Raw genomic sequence first — 18,828 nt, forward strand, 5'->3', positions numbered from 1 at the left:
ATTGTATCAAGACCATTAACCAGAAATCACACAGAGGTCAAAGAACAGATTGATTACGTCATCCTGTATTAAAACACAATCTCTTGAAAGGACCAAGCTTCTCACCCTTGTTGATGTTTGACTAATACTGGGTAACCATCTGATGAGGACGTAGTGACAGGGAACGTGAATTTGCTGGGGGTGGGGGAGGGGAGAATGAGAATGGAATGGTTGCACTTCCAAATTCCCTTCCTATTCCTACATGATTCTGTACATGTGTGTGTGTTAGTCTCTCAGTTGTGTCTGACTCTTTGCAACCCCGTGGACTGTAGCCCACCAGTCTCCTGTGACCATGGGATTCTCCAAGCAAGAATACTGGAGTAGGTTGCCAATTTCTTCTGCAGGGGATCTTCCCTGGCCCAGGGATTGAAATGGGTCTCCCACACTGCAGGCAGATTCTTTACCAACTGAGTCACCAGGGAGATTCTGATCAGTTTCCTTAGAGTAGCACAAGCTAAATGGAATATATCAATGGACTGGAGGGACAGAGATATTGGGATGAGGGGCTGGAGGAATGAGAAGTACACAGGGAACACCAGAGCAACCTCCTCCTAATGGTTTCAGGAACGGAAATGCAGAAGAGGAACTCTGGCCCCTTGTCCTGAAATTCTTCCTCTTTCAAGAGCTGTTACTGAAGGCACTGAATGGAGATTGAGGCAAGAAAGATCTCAACATTAAATAGAGAGGCTGAAAACTCCTCAGGTTGTTGAATTCCAAGAAAGATGTATCTGTTGGGGATGGTGTGGGGGAGAGAAAAGGGGAAGGTGAATATGGAAGAAAAAGAGGAGGAGGACACTAGAACAAGTAGAATCCCAGCAAATGGCAATTCGGCTGGAAGGGGAGGATGAGGTGGGGCCAGAAAGAGCACGTCACGTGGAGGTGCCTCTGTGTGTGTTCTCACTGATTCTGTATCATCGTGGACCTTTCCTGGAAGAAAAAGCACAGAGGTGAGCCTTGGGAGAAGTTGATCCATGTCTACAAAGGAGCTTCTTAAAGGTAGGGATCCACAGAACCCTTCAACTGCCCTTCAACTCAGGGTAGAGTTGAAGGAAAGGAAAAGGGTTCTGACAAGCCTGTAAGAGCAGCTGCCTGGTGCCTTAGAGGAAATACTGAATATGGAGTCAGGAAGCCTGGGTTTCAAGTCGTAGCTCTGCCACTGGTTACCTGTAGGTCCTAAGGAAGTCACTCTGCCTCTCTGAGCATCAGGGTCCTCCCGTGTAAAAGTCTACTCTAGCTGGGAAGTCTATGACATTTATCATTTATGTGCCAACCAAGTTCATTTATAGCTGGAACATCATTATTTTTGAGTCAGAAAATGACTCTTCTGTGGCTGTTTTTGTGCTTGGTGATTTGGGTAATTTCATTTTTGTCTGCCAGTAATATTTTAGTGTTGTTCCCTTTGAAAATTTCTAACCTATCTCTTTTGAACTGAGCTGGAAAGAGAAGGGTTTTTGCCCTTGCCTGGACAAAAGGATGCTGGCAAATAGGGTGTCCCAGTCTGCCTTGGACTGAGGGGTTTCCCAGGACCAGGGACTTTTGGTCCCAGGCACGCTGGAGGCTGGGTTGCCATAGTGGTGGGGAAGACTGGGGCTGGGAGGTAGCTTGGAGGAGGGGGCCTGCAAGAGCTCGCCTCCTGTTCCCTTTCTACGTGGAGTTTCCCACGAAGCACCCCCGACCAACCGGTGTGGTGGTTTTCATTACAAGGCGTAACTAACTCCCTGTTGGGAGGCTGGTGGAGATACAGGGATGAGAAGCGAGGGGCAGCCTTCAGACCAGTCATAAGCCCCACCTGAGATAACTATTGCCAGGAAAGAAGCTGAAATGCTTGACTAGCACTGATGCTGTGGGGATTTTCCCTTTTTCTTCAAAAAAACAGAAAAGACCAAGTGGAAAAAAAAAAAAGTGATGAGTTGTGAGACAGGCCTTGGGCCCTACGCAGCCCCAGCAGACAGCGCGCAGTTCATTTGTTTAAATTTGCAGCTGACGGCTGCCACCTCGCTATAGGCACCGAGCAGAGAACCTCTCAAAATCAGACAGTGGCCAGTCGGCTGACATACTGCTACAACCATGAACTACCCCCTCACTCTGGACATGGACCTCATGAACTACAACCTGGAGGACCTGGTGAGTACAGACAGGTTGCCCAGGAATTCGAAATGCCCTGGGCCCGGGGCCCAAGGGAAGACAGGATAGTCCCCTCCCACAGTGGATCGGCAGACTCTAGACAGGTTCCCTGGTTCCTGCCTTTTAAGGTTTGATTTCTCATTCCATGGATGCAGCAGATAAATAGAGCTGATGCCTTACATAGACATCCTTTATTTGGAGGGGACTGGAAGGATGGGTTTAGGTCCTGCATCCTCCCTGGTGTGTTCTGGGACCTAGAACAAGTCACTTTGCCTCTCAACTCTTCAATAGGATCTCCTCTCCTCATCTCTTAGGGCTGGAATAAGGGGTACGTGGGAAAGTACGCTGGAGCCTTTCTTCATGTCCAGAGGCTGGCACTATTAGCCGACCGATTAGTGTGTATTTAGTCAGCTCTTGCTATATGACTGTCATTGCGGCACGACACTCTCTCTTGGGTAGAGAAGTTGAGAGCCTGGTGTTGACCCTGAAATAGCTTATGGGCTAGCCAAGAAGTAAAAATGACTCATTGGAAGCTTGTAGACAAGGATTATGTGCTTAAACCGAGGAGATGGTTGGCAAGGGAGAGGACCCCAGTGGGCTGGGGCAGGTGGTGCTGAGCTAATATCAAGTGCATGGAAGAATCTTGTGTTAATCCTAGAAATGTCTTAGAATATGTTGTGGTCTCCCTTTGAAGACTGGGCTCTCTAGAGACAAGGTATTCTTGGGTGGGCTGAAAAATACAGTCCCCAGCATCACTCTCTGCCGCCCAACCATGCCTGTCCTGTGAAGCAGAGGAGCCCAGTTGCCTTGGTCATCACTGGGTCCCCGAAAGATGTATGTAGGGGACCACTCAACCAGAGACAGGAGGTGCCTGTGTGAGGGCAGTAGAGGATGGTTTGTAAGGATCTTTTGGACACTTCCTTGCGGCCTTTTCTTCCTTTCCCCCATGGCGGAGGACACTTCTAGGGGAAGAATTTCTCACTCAGTCTGGATTGGATCATGAAAGGTCCAAACCCTTTCTCCTCTACCCTCCAGCTCTCCTGGCCCTAAACTCACCCTGAGATGATCCCTGACTCCCTCTCACTCCCCTGACTGGAGTCTATACTGTAACTCCATCAACCGTGTTCCCACACTTGCTTGGAAAGTTCTGCCTCTCACTTGCCTAGACCCCAAGACTTGGAAGTATACGTAGAACATGGGGAGGTGGGGGAAGGGCTAATTACCCAAAGTCTGGCTTCTCAGATCCTAGCCCCCAGATAAAAGCAGAGTCAGAACCATCAGTCTGATCAGACGTGCTGCTTAATTTGTGGGACCCGATGCAACCCAAACATGTAGGTCTCCTATTAAGAGACCTGATGCAACCTAAATGTGTAGGGATCCTATTAAGAATTTCAAGACAGTGACAAGAGAGCACCAAGCCAAGCATGGGGCGCTTCTAAGTGCTGGGTGCTGCGTGACTGTCCTGGTAGCACGCCCATAAAGCTGGCCCTGAGTCCAATCAGGCTAAAACCCCACAGCCCTGACAAGGCAACGTGCTCTCGCCCTGGCCCCCAGCTCTGGCCCCTGCCTTCCCTGATTAGGTTACAGGGCATCTTCCTTTGCCTGCAGCTTCAAGCTGACCACGAGCCCTGACCCAGTTGGATATCACAGTAACCAACTCAAGACCTGGCTGGTTCTGGCTTCTGAGAAACCTCAAGAGTTCCCCTAACAGCACGCTTCACTCCACTGCGTGACCTACTAGAGACAGGTGGTGGCAGGGGGCAGGGGGACAGTGGGGCACGTCCCACATACCAAAGAAAACCAACAGGCCAGGGAGAGAAACCGGTGACTCACTTCATGTCATACCTCAATTGGGTGGTCTCAGGCCTGGGAACCCAGTGGGCCTGAACCACCCCATCCCCATCAGAGTCAGGCCAGGAGCCAGGAATCCCAGGACCGCCCAGGCCCTGGACTCATCTTTAGCCAGCTCCTAGTGCTTCATCCCACCTATGCTCACCTCCTATATATTCACCTCCTATATATTAGGGCTGTTGTCTCCTCAGAAGCACAGACCCTCTCTCCACCCCCACCCCTCACAGCAGGACCTTGAGCAGTTTCGACAGCCTCCCCCACAGCGTCTCCCCGCATAAGAGCCCTGGGACGGCAGGGTGGCAGAAGAGGCTTGCGTGCACATGCTTCTCACCAAGTGTGTGCTGATTCGTGCTATTCTGCTGGGGGTCTCAGCTCCCCATCTCTCTCTGGAGTTAGTCTGGCTTCTATTCTGTTTCCTGTTCCCTTCCTTCTCCTTGTCCAAATCAAGTATCAGTTCAGCTTCCCAGAACACTGAGTTCTAGACTTCAATGCTGGGTTAAGATCGGTGCGGGGAGAGGGGGCTCTTGGCCATAAACCAAGTGTTGGCCATCCCATCTTCCCTCCCTCTTCTTGCATCTATTTTAAACATCTATCAACTGTTTTAAATGTCCATTTTCTTGAGATGGATTGCTAATTGCCACGAATGGAGGATCCAAACAGAAGACATCTAGACGGCTAGGTGCCAGAAAGAAGTAGCCAGGTCCCTGGGGTGGGCATGCCAGGGACCCATCCTGCTGGGAAGGCAGATCTAGGCAGACCAGGAAAAACCTCTGTCTACAGGAAGCTGGACCTGAAAGCATGGAGCCTCCTCTAGAACTAGGACCTGAGGCACCTCCAGGGGCCAGTCATAAGCTGCATCTCCAGCCCCACCCAGCACACCAGCCATAGAGTAGGGGGAACCTGGCCCAGCCCCAGGGTCTGGATTCCCCGACCCCTCCCCAGGGATGACCCCCACAAACTATGACTTCAGCGTGATCAGAGCATCACAGGATGCAAAGGCCGTTCACACGCGCTGTCCCATTTCATCAAGGAGGTGTCAAGAAGAGGAACCAAAACCAGCTCAGGCTGTTTCTGGGGTTTACCTTGGGGGAGGGGAGGCTCACCCCCCTCCCAAACCAATCAGAAATTCCCAGAGGAACCCCAGTGGAAGGGGCCCCACCTGGGGGTGATTGGTAGGGTCCGATAAGGGCCAGCCTGGGGAGAGGTCGGTGTGCGAGAAACCTGGACTCGGGCACATAGACCATAGTCTCCATCAGGAATTCTCACCTTCAGTGATGAAGCAGACTGTGGCTGATCCACTCCTCTGGCAGACTGGCTGAAAAAATGGCCCTGAACTCGCGCTGACAATCAGGACATAAGGATGAGTCTTCTTTCAGGAAGGATGGGACAAAATGTTTCCAATCATACTAACTCGGGATGTGGTATCATATACACCCAAGTGACATGTCCACCTGTCCCTTGCACAGTGTGGCTCTGTCCCCAAAGTGTACATTGATTTGGGGCACCAAGGGGGACCCACTGAAGCCTAGAGACTCAGTGCAGAGGTAGGGGTAGCTTAAAGTCTCCACCCAGAACCACACCCAGAGTAGTGTCTTGTTCCTCATGGCCAAAACCCTTGGGTGGAGATGGAAGAGCAGCCTGGCGGGTCACTCTTGAAGGCTAGGGGTGGGGAAAGGTGGGGAGATGTGACAAATGGCAAGCCAGAGTCTCAGATGGTCTTTAGGGAGTGTGGGCCCTCTAAAGGAAGAGGGGGTACAGACCTCCACCCTTGCCCCTCAGCCCAGCCTCCATCCTCAAGACACCCCTGGCATCCCTCAAGCCACTGAAAGCCAGAATAAGAGACACCCTGGCTGGCCCTGATCACAGCTCCCGACTCTGGATTGGGAATGTCCAGCCAGGGACATAAAAGGAGATGGAGCCTGTGTGTGCTCCCCGCGCCTCTTGCAGTCTGTATGACTCAGGCCCCTGGAGCCCTGGACTTGGGCCTGGACGAGCCAAGCCCTCAGCAGCCCTGCCCCCTTCCTGGGGGCTGAGAAGCAAAGTTAGGCTGAGCCATTCCCTCCCTGCAGGCCAGACAACCTGGAGAAGCAATGGCTCCCAAGCAAATGAAGATAAGGCTGAGAACCAGCTCAGGGCAGGGCATGACAGCCCGAGATGTGGAGCATCTGGGAGCTGTGAGCAAGGCGCATCTGAGAGCAGCGCCCAGCCTCCTTTCCAGGGCAGGAATGCCTTCCACACACTTGGCCTCAAATATTCCTCTTCCTCCCAAGTGCCCCAACTCATTGTTGGATAGCTAGAACCTGTTAGAAGGTTCTTTCTGCTTTGACTGAAACACCCCTGACCCCAACCTCGGCCCATTCCTCCTGGTCTACCCTCTAGAATCTCACACAATAAGTCCATCCTACCCTCTCACCAAGGGCATTCTTTACAGTCCTTGAAGGACCCAGCTGTCTTTGACTCAAGTCTTCTCTTCCCTGGATGCCAACAGCCAGCGACCTGGAAGCTTCCTACCAGGGCGGGGATTTCCGGACCCCTTAACCAGTGGCCACCCTGGTCCAGCCCAAAGGAACTGGGTTGGTGGCAGCTGCCCACCTACAGGTTTCTGTTCACCTAGATAAGGTAACGGAGCCCTCCTGGCAGCCACGTCACTCTGTTGACTCATCTGAAGCTTGCTGTCAACAAACTCTCTAGTCTTTTTTCTCATAAACAGTTAAGTCGGGTCTTCCCTCATCTGTCCCTGAAGAGTTAAAGTTTGAAACCCCATCTTGGTCTCTACATTTTTCCTGATCAATTCCATCTGGTCAGTTTGGGCCTGTAGTTCTGGGTTGTAGAGAACTCTGCATCATCTGAAAATGTCCCCCAGCTGTGTCACCCAGGACAGGGCTGAGTGAAAACAAGGAAAGGATCCAGGGCAGACCCCTGGGGAGGGTCTGAGACAAACCCCCGCTGCCCACCTGCTGACACAGAGACCCATCAGCAAATGTTTGTGAGCTTCACACAGGCCAGGAAAGGGCAGCAAGGTAGCCTCATTATTTAAAGAAGTCAGATGGGGCCTTGGAGCCTTAATTATCCAGGGAGAGGCCTGGGTCCTACAGGAGATCCAGAAGAAGGAAAGAAAGGGGGAGCAGGGGAGGAAGAGTAACAGTTGCAATCCCAAGCATTTAAAAAATGTTTTGTATTGATTCACTTTTTATTGTGCTGGGTCTTCATTGCTGCGTGGGCTTTCTCTAGTTGCAGTAAGTGGGGGCTACTCTATAGTTGAGGTGCAAGGACTTCTCATTGCGGTGGCTTCTCTCATTGCAGAGCGTGGGCTCTAGTGCCCTTGAGCTCCAGTAGTTGCGGCTCGTGGGCTCAGTAGCTGTGGCCCACGGGTTTCCTTGCCCTGCAGCCTGTGGGATCTTCCGGGACCAGAGATTGAACCCATGTCCCCTGCACTAACAGGTGGATGCTTAACCACTGGACCACCAGGCAAGTCTGGAACCCCAAGCACTGCAATCCCATCCTCCCTTCTCCTGGTACCACAGTACCAGGACACAGAATGTTCTAGCCCCCACTCCTGCCCCTCCCCAGTGGTCATAGCAATTTTCTACCTAGATTCCTGGCTCTTTGCTTGGCTTCATCACCGTCACTGTGTTTTCTTGCTTCCTCTGAGGCCTGGTCCCCAGCCTTTGTTGGGCTACTATCCACTGGGTACCTGCTCATGCTACATGCGGTCATGGCCCCACCTGGCTCATGTCTGAGGCTATTCAGGGTACACACTGCTGTCAGAGTGTGTGTGCCTGAGGGCTGTGGGTTCCTGAAACTTGTCATAGCAAAGAATGAGGCCATATCACCCACAATGAACTCCCTCTGGGTGTGAGTCTTGAAGGGCCCTTCTGTCCCCGTTCCCATGATATTCAGGATTCCCGATTTCTGATTTCCTGCTGGGCCAGAGTCAGCCTTGTGCGATTACCTCTCTCCATGATTTGGGGAAGGGTGAGGGTGCCGGATCCCCTGGCTGTGGGAAATGGTTTAACACGTGCCACTCCCGGACCCCAAAAACCTGTCTGTTTGACACCTCCTGCTGAGCGGTATCGCAGCCTCTCAGCACTCCTCAAACCAGCTTCCTCCATCTTCTCCTCTCTGCCTGAGCGTTCTGCTGAACAACCACCTCTCGGCAAGAAGGAAGAGACAGCCCCCCACCCCCCTGACTCCCCTACCCCAATGTGTGCGTGATAAGTCGCTTCAGTCGGACCCTGCGTGACCCCATGGGCTGAAGCCCACCAGGCTCCTTTGTCCATGGGAATCTCCAGGCAAGAATACTGGAGTGGGTTGCCATGCCCTCCTCCAGGGGATCAAATCCAGGTCTCTTACATCTCCTGCATTGGCAGGCGGATTCCTTACCACTAGTGCCACCTGGGAAGCACCTCCCCCCAACCCCCCCACCCCAGCCATCCTTCTCTAAACCTGGTTCAGGGGATGGGGGCTCTGGAGTCCAAGGGACACATCTCTCTGTGTTGACTTTAACCTGTCAACCTAGATGCTTTAGCCAGCAGGTCTTGAGTGGTCCTGGGCCAGGTAGGCTGGCTGCACTGAAGCCCTCCGCTGGGCGGTGGGACTGCCAGGCTCCCACCATGAGGTAGATGGAGTCCAGCCTAGTCCCACTGACTGCCAAACCCTGCACCTCTGCTTCTGTCTCCATTGCTTTGTTCTGCATGAAGACAGCTCATCTCACTGCTTTCTCCTTAACTCCTGCTGAATTTCAGGATAAATCAAAGGGTTGTAGTCAATGACGATGTTGGAAATAGCTCCCAGTACGGATAGAGAACTCGATAGGCTTGAGGCTGTCAAGAACTTTGGAAGGAGGCAAGACCTGAAGAAGGGTAAGGAGGAGTGTCTGAGTCTCTGCTGGGGCACAGAGAGGAACTGCCTTGAAGTCCTGGAATATGAGGGTCTCTGGTCTTCTTTCGAAACTGCTCTCTGAAGCCCATCCAGCATGTGCAGAATACATGGCCTTGTAAGGGGGACACAGAAGGCCTGCCTCCAGGAGTTTGCCCTGTACTGAGGCCATGGACATCCCGGCCTGAGTGATGTAATAAAGGCACTTGTGACAAAAGAAGAGAGAATGGACTGGGATGGCCCAAAAGTTTGTTCAGCTTTTCCCATAAAATAGTACAGAAAAACCTGAACAAACTTTTAAGCCAACCCAATAATTCCAAACAGAAGAGTTAGGAAGGACATAGGAAGGTGGGATTGAGTGGGGCATTGAGAAAAGCATAGGAACAGGTAAGCTTTTGCAAGAAAAGACTCCTCAGCAAAAGGAAGAATTTTAGACACAGGACTATATTGGAGTGATGGGGGCAGGCAGTCAGGAGGACGATGAACCTGGAGAGGAATAAAGCTGTGAAGAGGAAGAGATAAGGTTTGAAAGGTCAGGGAAATATACATTTTGCAGCAATGCAGAGGTCCTGTAGGGGCGTTTGGACCTCACCCCACTTCCCACGTGCCCCTAGCAGTACCCGCCTGCCAATGCAGAAGACACGAGACGCAGTTTTGATCCCTGGGTCGAGAAGATCCCTTGGAGGAGGGCATGGCAATCCACTCCAGTATTCTCGCCTGGAGAATCCCAGGGACAGAGAAGCCTGGCGGGCTACCGTCCAGAGGGTCACAAAGAGTCAGACATGACTAAAGTGACTTGGCACACTGGCACTACGAGCTTATGGCTTTTGAATGAAAGCAAAAGCATATTCTTAAACAAAATCTAGTATGTGAAACGCTACATGAGACAAGGGTGTCCTGGTTTCAAGGAGACTCTCTCCTTGCCCTCCACCCCATCCCTGGTAAAACCTGCAAAGAAAGTTATGGACTCATCCCCTATGGGATGCCCTCCAATTAGTTCTGAAATTGAGTGATGTAAGGTAAACATCTCTCCCTAAGAGAACATACAGATAAACCTCATCTGGTTTTGAGCGCTGCATTGTAGTCTGCTGTGTGAATGCATGGATGTTGGCGTCTTCCAAACTTCTATTGAGGAACTTGATTCCAAACATGACTTTTTCTTATAATTTGCTTTGCTATTAAATAAGACTAACACATTTTAAATCAACTATTCTCCAATAAATTTTTTAAGTATTAAACTGATAAGAAAAAATCACTGCTTAGAGGTAACAGGGAACAGTAAAAGATTTTAAGCAGGACACTGATGTAATGAGGTTCGTGGGTTGGAAAATTCATCCTGCCCTCTGTGTAGGAGCTGGACAAGAGTGGAGAAGTTAGTGGAATTGGGACTGTGGGGAGACAGTAGACCTCAGCATGAGCGTGAAGAAGGGCTAGAGCTTTGGTCTGGGCGAGCCTATGGCTCTGCCACTAAACTTATGTATCCCCCCAACCCCTTCTTCCAGAACCACCTGCCCCAGGAACCAGAAGGAAAGACCCAGGCTGGGGAATGGGTCTTCCCACCATTGAGAGCGAGTGGATGACCCCCAGCTGGGGTCCTGGCTAGCAGTGCAGCCACCCCCGCTTGTGGGGGGACCCTCACTGTCCAGGAAGGAGGGCACCCAGAGCCTGGGTGCCGAGTCCCTGCTCCCATCCTCTCTCTCCCAGGGGTTCATCATTTCTAGAAATGTCTTTTTGAGCCCACATAAGTTGGTTATAAGTGGTTTTGAAATGCCGTGGAGGGGGGTCTGGTTAGGGGAGGGGTAGGAAGAACAGAGCTGGGAAGTGAGGAGGAGCAGGTGCAGGGGGACAGCTGTGAGTGAAAGGTATGAAAACAGGCACCCTGCCTTCCTTTGCGGTTTGCTCAGTAAACAACCTGAGTGCTGGCAGGGCGGGGGAGGGGGGGGTGCAGGGAGGGGGGAGGAGTGAGCTTCCGGAAACAGAGTGGGCACACTTCACTTGGAGCCCTCCCCAGTCCCCCACCACCATCACCCCTGCCGCAGGTATTCACCCCCACTCCCCACCACCCCTGTGCCTCCCTTACTTCCTCCTATCACTCTCCTCTGCCTCTGGGCCCTCTGCTTCCGAAGTGGGAAGGGCGCAGAGTAGCAGGCAGGGCAGCCCAGGCATTGCCGTGTATTGGTGGAAGTTACATCAACATGGGTTCAAGCAGACCCGCTCTCTAGCAAGACATCGGTGAAACAGATATTACATACCTGAGCTTGTTGTGCATGTTAAACAAAACAAGGGGCTCCCACAACAATTTCAGTTATAAGGAAGGCACTCAGGAAAAAGGGGACAAAATGAGAGGAAGCCAACAGCCCATATCAGCATTCAGCCCTTCAGCAGGATCCTGGGCTTTAGTAGGGCTTCCCAGGTGGCTCAGTGTAAAGAACCCACCTGCCAATGCAGGAGCCACAGGAGATGCAGGTTCCATCCCTGAGTCAGGAAGATCCCCTGGAGAAGGAAATGGCAACCCACTCCAGCATTCTTGCCTGGGAAATCCCATGGACAGAGGAGCCTGGCGGGCTACAGTCCACGGGGTCACAAAGAGTCGGACACGACTAAGCGATTGAGCACACACGCACGCAGGCTTTAGTGCCCTCTGTCCTGTCCAGAACTGGAACTCCTTATCCCAACTAGATTCATTCCCCAAATGGAAGTCCTGATCCCAGTCCTCCGAGCCTTCAGCCTTCCACACCTGAGGACTCAGGAATGAGAAATGACTTACAGGTGCACAGCCCTCCAGAGTTCATATTCCCACGCCACGTTCCCTCTTTAGTCTTTGTTTTATTAGTCGAAAACTAAAGTTGGAAAGGGCAAAGTGATTTGTTGGAGGAACATGAAGGCAAACTGGGATTTGATCTGTGGGCGGCCTGGAGGCACAGGGACAAGAGCAGTTAGCTTGCAGGGTTGGCGGGAGAGGGGAACAGGATAACTCTATCAGGGAGTCAGGATCCCTCTCCGAGAGGAAAGACTGGTTCTCAGTTTCTGCTCTCCTGTCTCCTTGTCCTTGAAGTACAAGGAATTAGGGAGCTACAATGACAGTACGGAGACCCCCATAAAGGAAAACCATCTCTGCCTCACCGTCGAGGGGCCTCTGCTGACCTCCTTCAAGGCCGTGTTCATGCCCGTGGCCTATGGCCTCATCTTCCTCCTCGGTGTGATGGGCAACATTCTGGTCCTGGTGATCCTGGAGCGTCACCGGCAGACGCGCAGCTCCACTGAGACCTTCCTGTTTCACCTGGCGGTGGCAGACCTTCTCCTGGTCTTCATCCTGCCCTTCGCCGTGGCCGAGAGCTCCGTGGGCTGGGTCCTGGGCACCTTCCTCTGCAAAACCGTGATTTCTCTGCACAAGATCAACTTCTACTGCAGCAGCCTGCTCCTGGCCTGCATCGCCGTGGACCGCTACCTGGCCATCGTCCACGCCGTCCATGCCTACCGCCACCGCCGCCTCCTCTCCATCCATATCACCTGTGCGACCATCTGGCTGGCCGGCTTCTTCTTTGCCTTGCCGGAGATCCTCTTCGCCAAGGTCAGTGAACCCCATTACAATGACTCCCTGCCGCACTGCACCTTCTCCCAGGAGAACCAAGCCGAAACCAACGCCTGGTTCACCTCTCGCTTTCTCTACCACATTGGAGGATTCCTGCTGCCGATGCTGGTGATGGCTTGGTGCTACGTTGGGGTGGTGCACAGGCTGTGCCAGGCCCAGCGGCGCCCTCAGCGGCAGAAGGCGGTCAGGGTGGCCATCCTGGTGACAAGCGTCTTCTTTCTCTGCTGGTCACCCTACCAAGTTGTGATCTTCCTGGACACCCTAGCGAGGCTGAAGATGCTGGGCAGCAGCTGTGAGCTGGACGGCTATCTCTCCATGGCCATCACCATGAGCGAGTTTCTGGGCCTGGCCCACTGCTGCCTCAACCCCATGCTCTATACCTTTGCTGGCGTGAAATTCCGCAGTGACCTGTCACGGCTCCTGACCAAGCTGGGCTGCCCGGGCCCTGCCTCCCTTTGCCAGTTCTTCCCCAGCTGGCGCAAGAGCAGCCTCTCAGAGTCAGAGAATGCCACCTCCCTCACCACCTTCTAGGTCCCAGCCCCCTCCCCTTTGTTTCAGCTTTCCTCGGGGCAGGCAGTGACGCTGGCATCGCAGGAGCTGAGATCCTAAGAGCTTGCCTTGGCCAGTATCCTCATACAGGGCAGCTGGCGGAACCAACCCCTCCTTCCAGTACATCCTTGCCGGCTCTTCTCCCAGGCTCACATCTAGGCTGGGGTCCGGGGAGGGGACAGGATCCCAAAGGCAGAGCCAAGGATACCTGTGCCCTCGGGCTGAGGACCACACTTGCCTTCTCTCATCTAAACCACCCAGAGCTCGAGGAACAACTTTTACCTCTGCCCCTGCCAATAGGGAAAGTCATTCCCCTTCCAGAACATGGTCTGTCATCTTATGGACCACATACCTCCACAACCGCCCGCATCTCCTCCCACCTCACCTGCCAAAAGAAACTAGAAGCTGAGCACCAGGGGTCGGATGGAGGTTAAAGCCAAAGAAAGGTCAGCTGGCAACAGAGCGTGTGTGGCCTTGACATGTCTCAGTGACTAACAAGCCCAGACATTCTTTCAGGTCACCAGCCCTGCGGTGTTCTGACCAGGCGGAACGCTCAGGCCGACCCGGTCCACGTGGCTGCCTGGCTCTGCTGAAAATGGCGCTGGGCCAGCCCCACATCACTGGGCCCTGGGAGGCTTACCGACTCAGGGCAGACTCCAGGCACCCTCGGAGACAAGCCAGCGTCCTAGAGAAGACGTGAGGACAGCTGAGAGGAACCCAACCAAGGAAAGGAAAGATTCTTCTTCCCCAACTCCAAGGAGGCACACATCTTCACCAAAGCCAGCTGTCTTCTCTGCCCAGGGCAGAGAGCTCCCAGTATGACCCAGGGCCCTGGTGGGTGTGGGAGCCGATGGGGAAGGAGATAGATACGTCCCCCCACCCCTCTCCCCACAAGCTACAGTGCCAGGGAGACCCCTGGAGCCGCAGCAGAGGGGGCACTTAGCCAAGAGTGGGGCAAGACCTCCTGAGGAGACAGACTTAGAGTCCCTGGGGGTCATCGCATCCAGCCCCCTGCCTGCAGGCCGGGCCATCTTTCTGTGCCTCAGCGAGAGCCGAGGAGCACCCCCTTGGGCTGGGCAGTGTGACAAGCAGGCCTGGGCAAGGAAGTCCTCAGGCTCCAGGAAGCTGAGCCCTGTCCCGAGAGGGTACTACTCATATGGAACCGGAGGAAGCTGCTCCGTGCCAGTCCTGCTCCTGCCCCCTTGCCTGCCACCCTGGCCTCTGGTCTGACCAGAATGGGACATCAGGGACTCCCGCACTTGCCGAGGGCACACGTTGGTTGCTCAGGCCCACTCAAGCCCGTCAGCGGAGGTCCTTAAGAAGCCTCTCTGCAGGGAATATTAGATCTATGACCCAGGGGACTCTTGTCTTCACCATGGAACACTGGAGAACCCTGGGGTCCCCTGTTCCTCCCAGCCTCCAGTAGGAAGCTGGGCAATGGAGGAGCCAGACATGAAAGAAGAAAGCAAGAAACTAGATGTTTAATTTTGTCTTTTTAATAAAAAGGCACCTATAAAACAGGTCAATACAGTACAGGCAGCACAGAGAGCCCCGGAACAAGCCTAAAAATTGTCTCAAAATAAAAACGAAGATGTCTTCACATATTGTATTTATATATTTATATTTATATATATATATTTATATAATGGTACAAAATGGCTGGGGGTGTGGCCACGGATGGAGGGAAGCTGGCCTGTGGAGTTCACCTTGGAAAGCTAGTCTGGTGGCAGAGGTGGGACGAGAGGGGCAGGGGGAGGGCGTCAGGCCCTTTTCAGTTTGACCCGTCTCTCCTCTGGGCAGGAAACACTTAAGAGTCAGCTTGGGGAGTCTTGGGTCAGGGGTGGGAGGCTCAAGGGCACGGGGCCCAGGTTGGACACAGGGAGGGAACACGTCTGGCGGGGCGGAGGGCAGGTGGTCCCTGAACCCAGAGCCCCAGGCCCTGGTCCCCGGGGAGGGGCTGGGGGAGGCAGGAGCCCACAGCCAGCCCCGGAGGAAGCGCTTGACCTGGCCGACGGGGGACTGAGGACAGCACCAGACTGGGAGAAGCGAGGACAAATTCCCTTTGTATCACAGCTGCCGACGGGAGACCAGGCCCCCTCAGGTCAGGAAGGCCAGGGACAGGCAGAAGACCCCTCGCCGAGAAATGGCCCTGGGTCCTGGAGGCGGGCACGGAAGGCCTCAGCCAGGGAACTGCCCCGCCACCTCACAAGGCAAGAAAGGAAGTGAGAAAAGGAGAAGTGTTTTACTCCTGGGGCCAAGGTGGGGGCAAAACACCCAACTGTGTATGGCTTCAGCTCTGACCAGAGGAGGAGGGAGCTCTTCTGGGAAAGGGCCGGGGGCTGACTGGAAGGCAGTGGCTGTGCCTGGGCGGGCAGGGAGCCCCGAGCTCTGGGCAGAGGGACCGTGCCAGTGAACCGCGGAGGAGGCAGAGACGCAGAGGCCCTGCTCTGAGCCAAACACTTTCTCTACTCTGTCCTCAGCAGGTGGAGGGAGGGAGACTGACTGGGCCTAACCCTTTTCCTTCCTCCTCTGGTGATAGGAAGTAGGTGGCAGCCTGGGGAAAGAGTTGGGGCCCTGGGGGCTACCTGGCCCGGAGCCACTGCAGCAGGCAGGGGACCCTCATGGCCCCCTCCACGCCGGGGGGCCTCCCACTCAGCCTCCGCCTCGTCCTTCTTTCCTTCAGCCCAGACTGGGGACCAAGGACTTCAAGTTCTGGCTTAAGATGTAGCAGCAGGGGACACCAGACAGCCACAGCTGGGAAGCCAGGGCCCCCGTGTCGCCTGTGTGGGGCAGACACACGTGCACTTGCACGCGCGCTCCTGAATCGCTCAGCAGCAGACAGGCTGCCGCCCTGGGAGGCCTCAGCCCTGCTGGGGCCCACCAGGTGGAAGCCTAAGGTGGTCTGACCTCAGTTTAGGTGTGGGGGTGGTAGCTATGTCATTTCACCGCTGGAGGAGGGCACGGGAATGGTATCCTTTCTGGACCCAGAGACACTGCCCTGCAGCGGGTAGGTGTGTCAGACTGCGTGCCCCTGGGTCCAGGGGAAATGGAAGGGGCAATCATTTGAAGGGGCGGGGGTGGGGGGCGCGGGGAGGGTTTCTTTTATCCTTTTTTTTTCTGAGTGACTTCTATCAAACACAGAAATACAGCACACGCACAAACCGGCACAAAAGCGCAGCGCTCTATTTACAGCTACAGCTGGCGCCTGCCCACCTGGCCAGCCGCCTGCAGGTTGGGGTGGGAGAGGGGGTCAGCCACAGCAGGGAGAGGAACTGAGGCAGAAGACAGAAGGAAAAAGACGGGGTGGAGGAGGGCAGAGAAACCAAGAGGAGGAAAGTGAAGCGCCAAGAGGAGAGAGCAGTGGGATGGGGAAACAGAGGACGGGGAGACTTCTCTCCTTCCAATCCGGCCAAGGATTCGATACAGGGATACAGGGACACAGGACTCGGACAGCAAAGCTGAAGAGGGTGGGTGCGGAGAAACAGGAGAGGCTCCATAGGACTCGGGAGGAGAAGGGGAGTGGCGGTCCTGGCGGCCAAAATGGAACCAAACCCACCCCCCCCCCCGATCCCCCACCCCACTCTGCCACTTCTCCCTAAGCTGCCAGCACATCTGGTTTCCACAAATGCCACTCCCCACACAAGCCCCCTCCACCCCACCCCTTGACCCAGGCCATCCCAACACTGGAGGGGAAGAAACTTTTTTTAAGGTTATCATATTTGCAACATGGCCCCAGCTCCAGCCCCTTGCCAGGCCTGCTAGAAAGGCAGGTTGGCCATGCCGCCCGGGGCCGGGAGGTAGCCCATCTGGTTGTCCAGAGACACACTGCGCTGCCGCAGGGGGTGGGACACCATGAGGTTCTGCTGGGGCGGGGGGCCCAGGAGAGAGCCCTGTGGGGAGAGCATGTGGGGGGGCTGGCTGTAGACCTCACCCCCCACGCCCCGCTGCTTCATCAGCATGAAATTCTGCTGGGTCATGAGGCCCTGCGGGGGGGACATGACCCCCTGGTGCAGGCCGTGGGGCACCATGCCCTGCTGCGGGGGCATGCCTGTCCTGCCCAGCAAGGACATCTGTCCAGGGTGGCACATGGACATGTTGAGCCCCCGTTGGACACCCTGCTGGCCTGGGAGGTTGGGGGGCCGGGAGGGGGTCTGCTCCGCCATCATGTTCTGCAGGTTCATGAGATGCAGATTGGGGGGCTGGGCCTTGGGGGGGTGGCTCTCGCTCTTGGGGAAGTACTGGAGGGTGCTGCTTGGCTTCTCCGAGGGGATGATCCTGGACAAGTCGAACTCGGGGATCCCCGTCGGGGTGGGCCGGATCACCTCGCTCAGCTCGGGGTCATTCAGCACTGATGCCACCCCGGGGAGCACGCCCGGGGGGTACGCGTCGCCCATGCGGCTGGCCATGCTTTTGCCCATCAGGTGCTGCTGGGGGGGCATGGGGCCTGGCGGCTGGCTGGGCAGGTCCTCTGGGGGCAGGGCCATGCCTGAGGGGTAGTGCTGCTGCAGGCCAGGGCCCCCACCCCCGCCCCCACCAGGGGTCATGGCACCGTGGGGCTGCTGCAGCCGAGGAGGGAAGGGCATCATCTGGGAGGAGCTGGGCACCGGGCCGCAGGGGGCACTCAGGGAGTCTGGGCCCCCTGGAGCCATCATCATCGAGTTCTGAGGGGGCCCTCCTGTCCCCTGTGCGTTGGGGTGCAGTGGAATGTTGGAGCCCAGAGGGGTGGGGGAGGGCAGCATGGCAGGTGGGGGCTCATGGGACAGGGGCTGCTGGCCTGGCAGGTTCATGCCCATTGGGCTCTGGGCAGCAGCTGAGTTCAGGTGCATCTGGTTGGGCTGGTTATTGCTGATTCCTGAGGGGAAAGAGAAACGGGGGTCAGGAACCGTGTGCACCCAGCTGGCGCAGGCTGCGGAACTCAGTCCTTTCTCCATGCCCCAACCAGGCTGGTGCCAGGGGTGACGGCTTTCATCACTGGCCTGCCCTAGCTGCGAGGACAGGGACCCGAGGCATTTAGGTGAGAAGCCAAGAGACCCAAGCTCTGGCCCTGTTACCCAGGGACACATCAGTAGATGCTGGAAAGACCACTCCAGTGAGCTGGGCTTGGTTTCATTGAATGACCAGTGGGAACTGTGTCCCAGGACATCACAACCCCCAACGCCCAGGGCCCCTTGGAAGCACAAAAAAAGCCAGCGTGACTGCAGGAGCTCTCGCTGGCCACAGCCACTCTTCACCCTCCCAGAGCCCGTGTGGGCCCTTCTCCCGGGGACCCCCTCCCTGTCCTTGCACCTGGCCCAGAGCCCTGCGGCGGTGCCGGCGGGGGCAGCAGGGGCCGGTCTGGCAGCAGCTCGTCGTCTGAGGTGGCGATGGTCTTGATGGCATTGTGGTAGAGCGGGGTGGAGCTGGGCATGGCGTACTTGGACATCTGGGACATCATCAGAGACAGGGGGTTCTGGGAGGGCGTGGGGTCTGGGGAGGACGTAAACGGCAGGCTGGGGTTCCCGAGGCCGCTGGGGGGGTTAGCGGGGGGCGCTGAGGAGCTGCTCCGGGGGCCGCTGGGCGGGAGGGCACCTGCAGAAGTGGGGAGACAGAGAGAGCGGCGGGGGTGACGGGAGGCCGGGGTGAGTTTGGCCGCTCGCACTGGGGCTTTGGGAAGAGGTCAGCTCCCAGACCTCCACCTGACTCTCAGGCACAGATGGCCCGTCAATTCAGGTTCCCCCATGATCCCTACAGCCCACCCATCTCCAGGCAGTTCCTGTAGCCTCAGGGCTCTGAACAGAAAGATCCTAAATATGACA

The 18,828-nt window shown here is 55.4% G+C and overlaps 2 protein-coding genes across 8 annotated transcripts in view; one reads left to right on the top strand and one right to left on the bottom strand.

The window, feature by feature from the left end:
• The first annotated feature begins 2,106 nt into the window (after nt 1-2,106).
• On the top strand, nt 2,107-13,015 carry CXCR5 (C-X-C motif chemokine receptor 5). Its single transcript, NM_001011675.1, is given in 2 exon segments — nt 2,107-2,163; nt 11,948-13,015. Coding segments are annotated over 2 exon segments (1,125 nt in total).
• Nucleotides 13,016-14,507: 1,492 nt separating this feature from the next.
• BCL9L (BCL9 like) overlaps nt 14,508-18,828 on the bottom strand; it is a 28,316-nt gene continuing 23,995 nt past the window's right edge. For 6 of the 7 annotated variants that reach the window (XM_005216043.4, XM_005216042.4, XM_059874910.1 and 3 more), the window contains 2 exons: nt 18,320-18,601; nt 14,508-17,885 (listed from right to left, as the gene is read on the bottom strand). In XM_005216043.4, the coding sequence (XP_005216100.2) occupies nt 16,792-17,885; nt 18,320-18,601 (1,376 nt within the window). In that variant the 3' untranslated portion in view covers nt 14,508-16,791. The remainder of the gene's footprint in view (nt 17,886-18,319; nt 18,602-18,828) is intronic. The other variant, NM_001205656.3, reaches the window with a different exon arrangement.

Source organism: Bos taurus, chromosome 15 (genome assembly GCF_002263795.3).
Source record: "Bos taurus isolate L1 Dominette 01449 registration number 42190680 breed Hereford chromosome 15, ARS-UCD2.0, whole genome shotgun sequence".
Lineage (NCBI taxonomy): Eukaryota > Metazoa > Chordata > Mammalia > Artiodactyla > Bovidae > Bos > Bos taurus.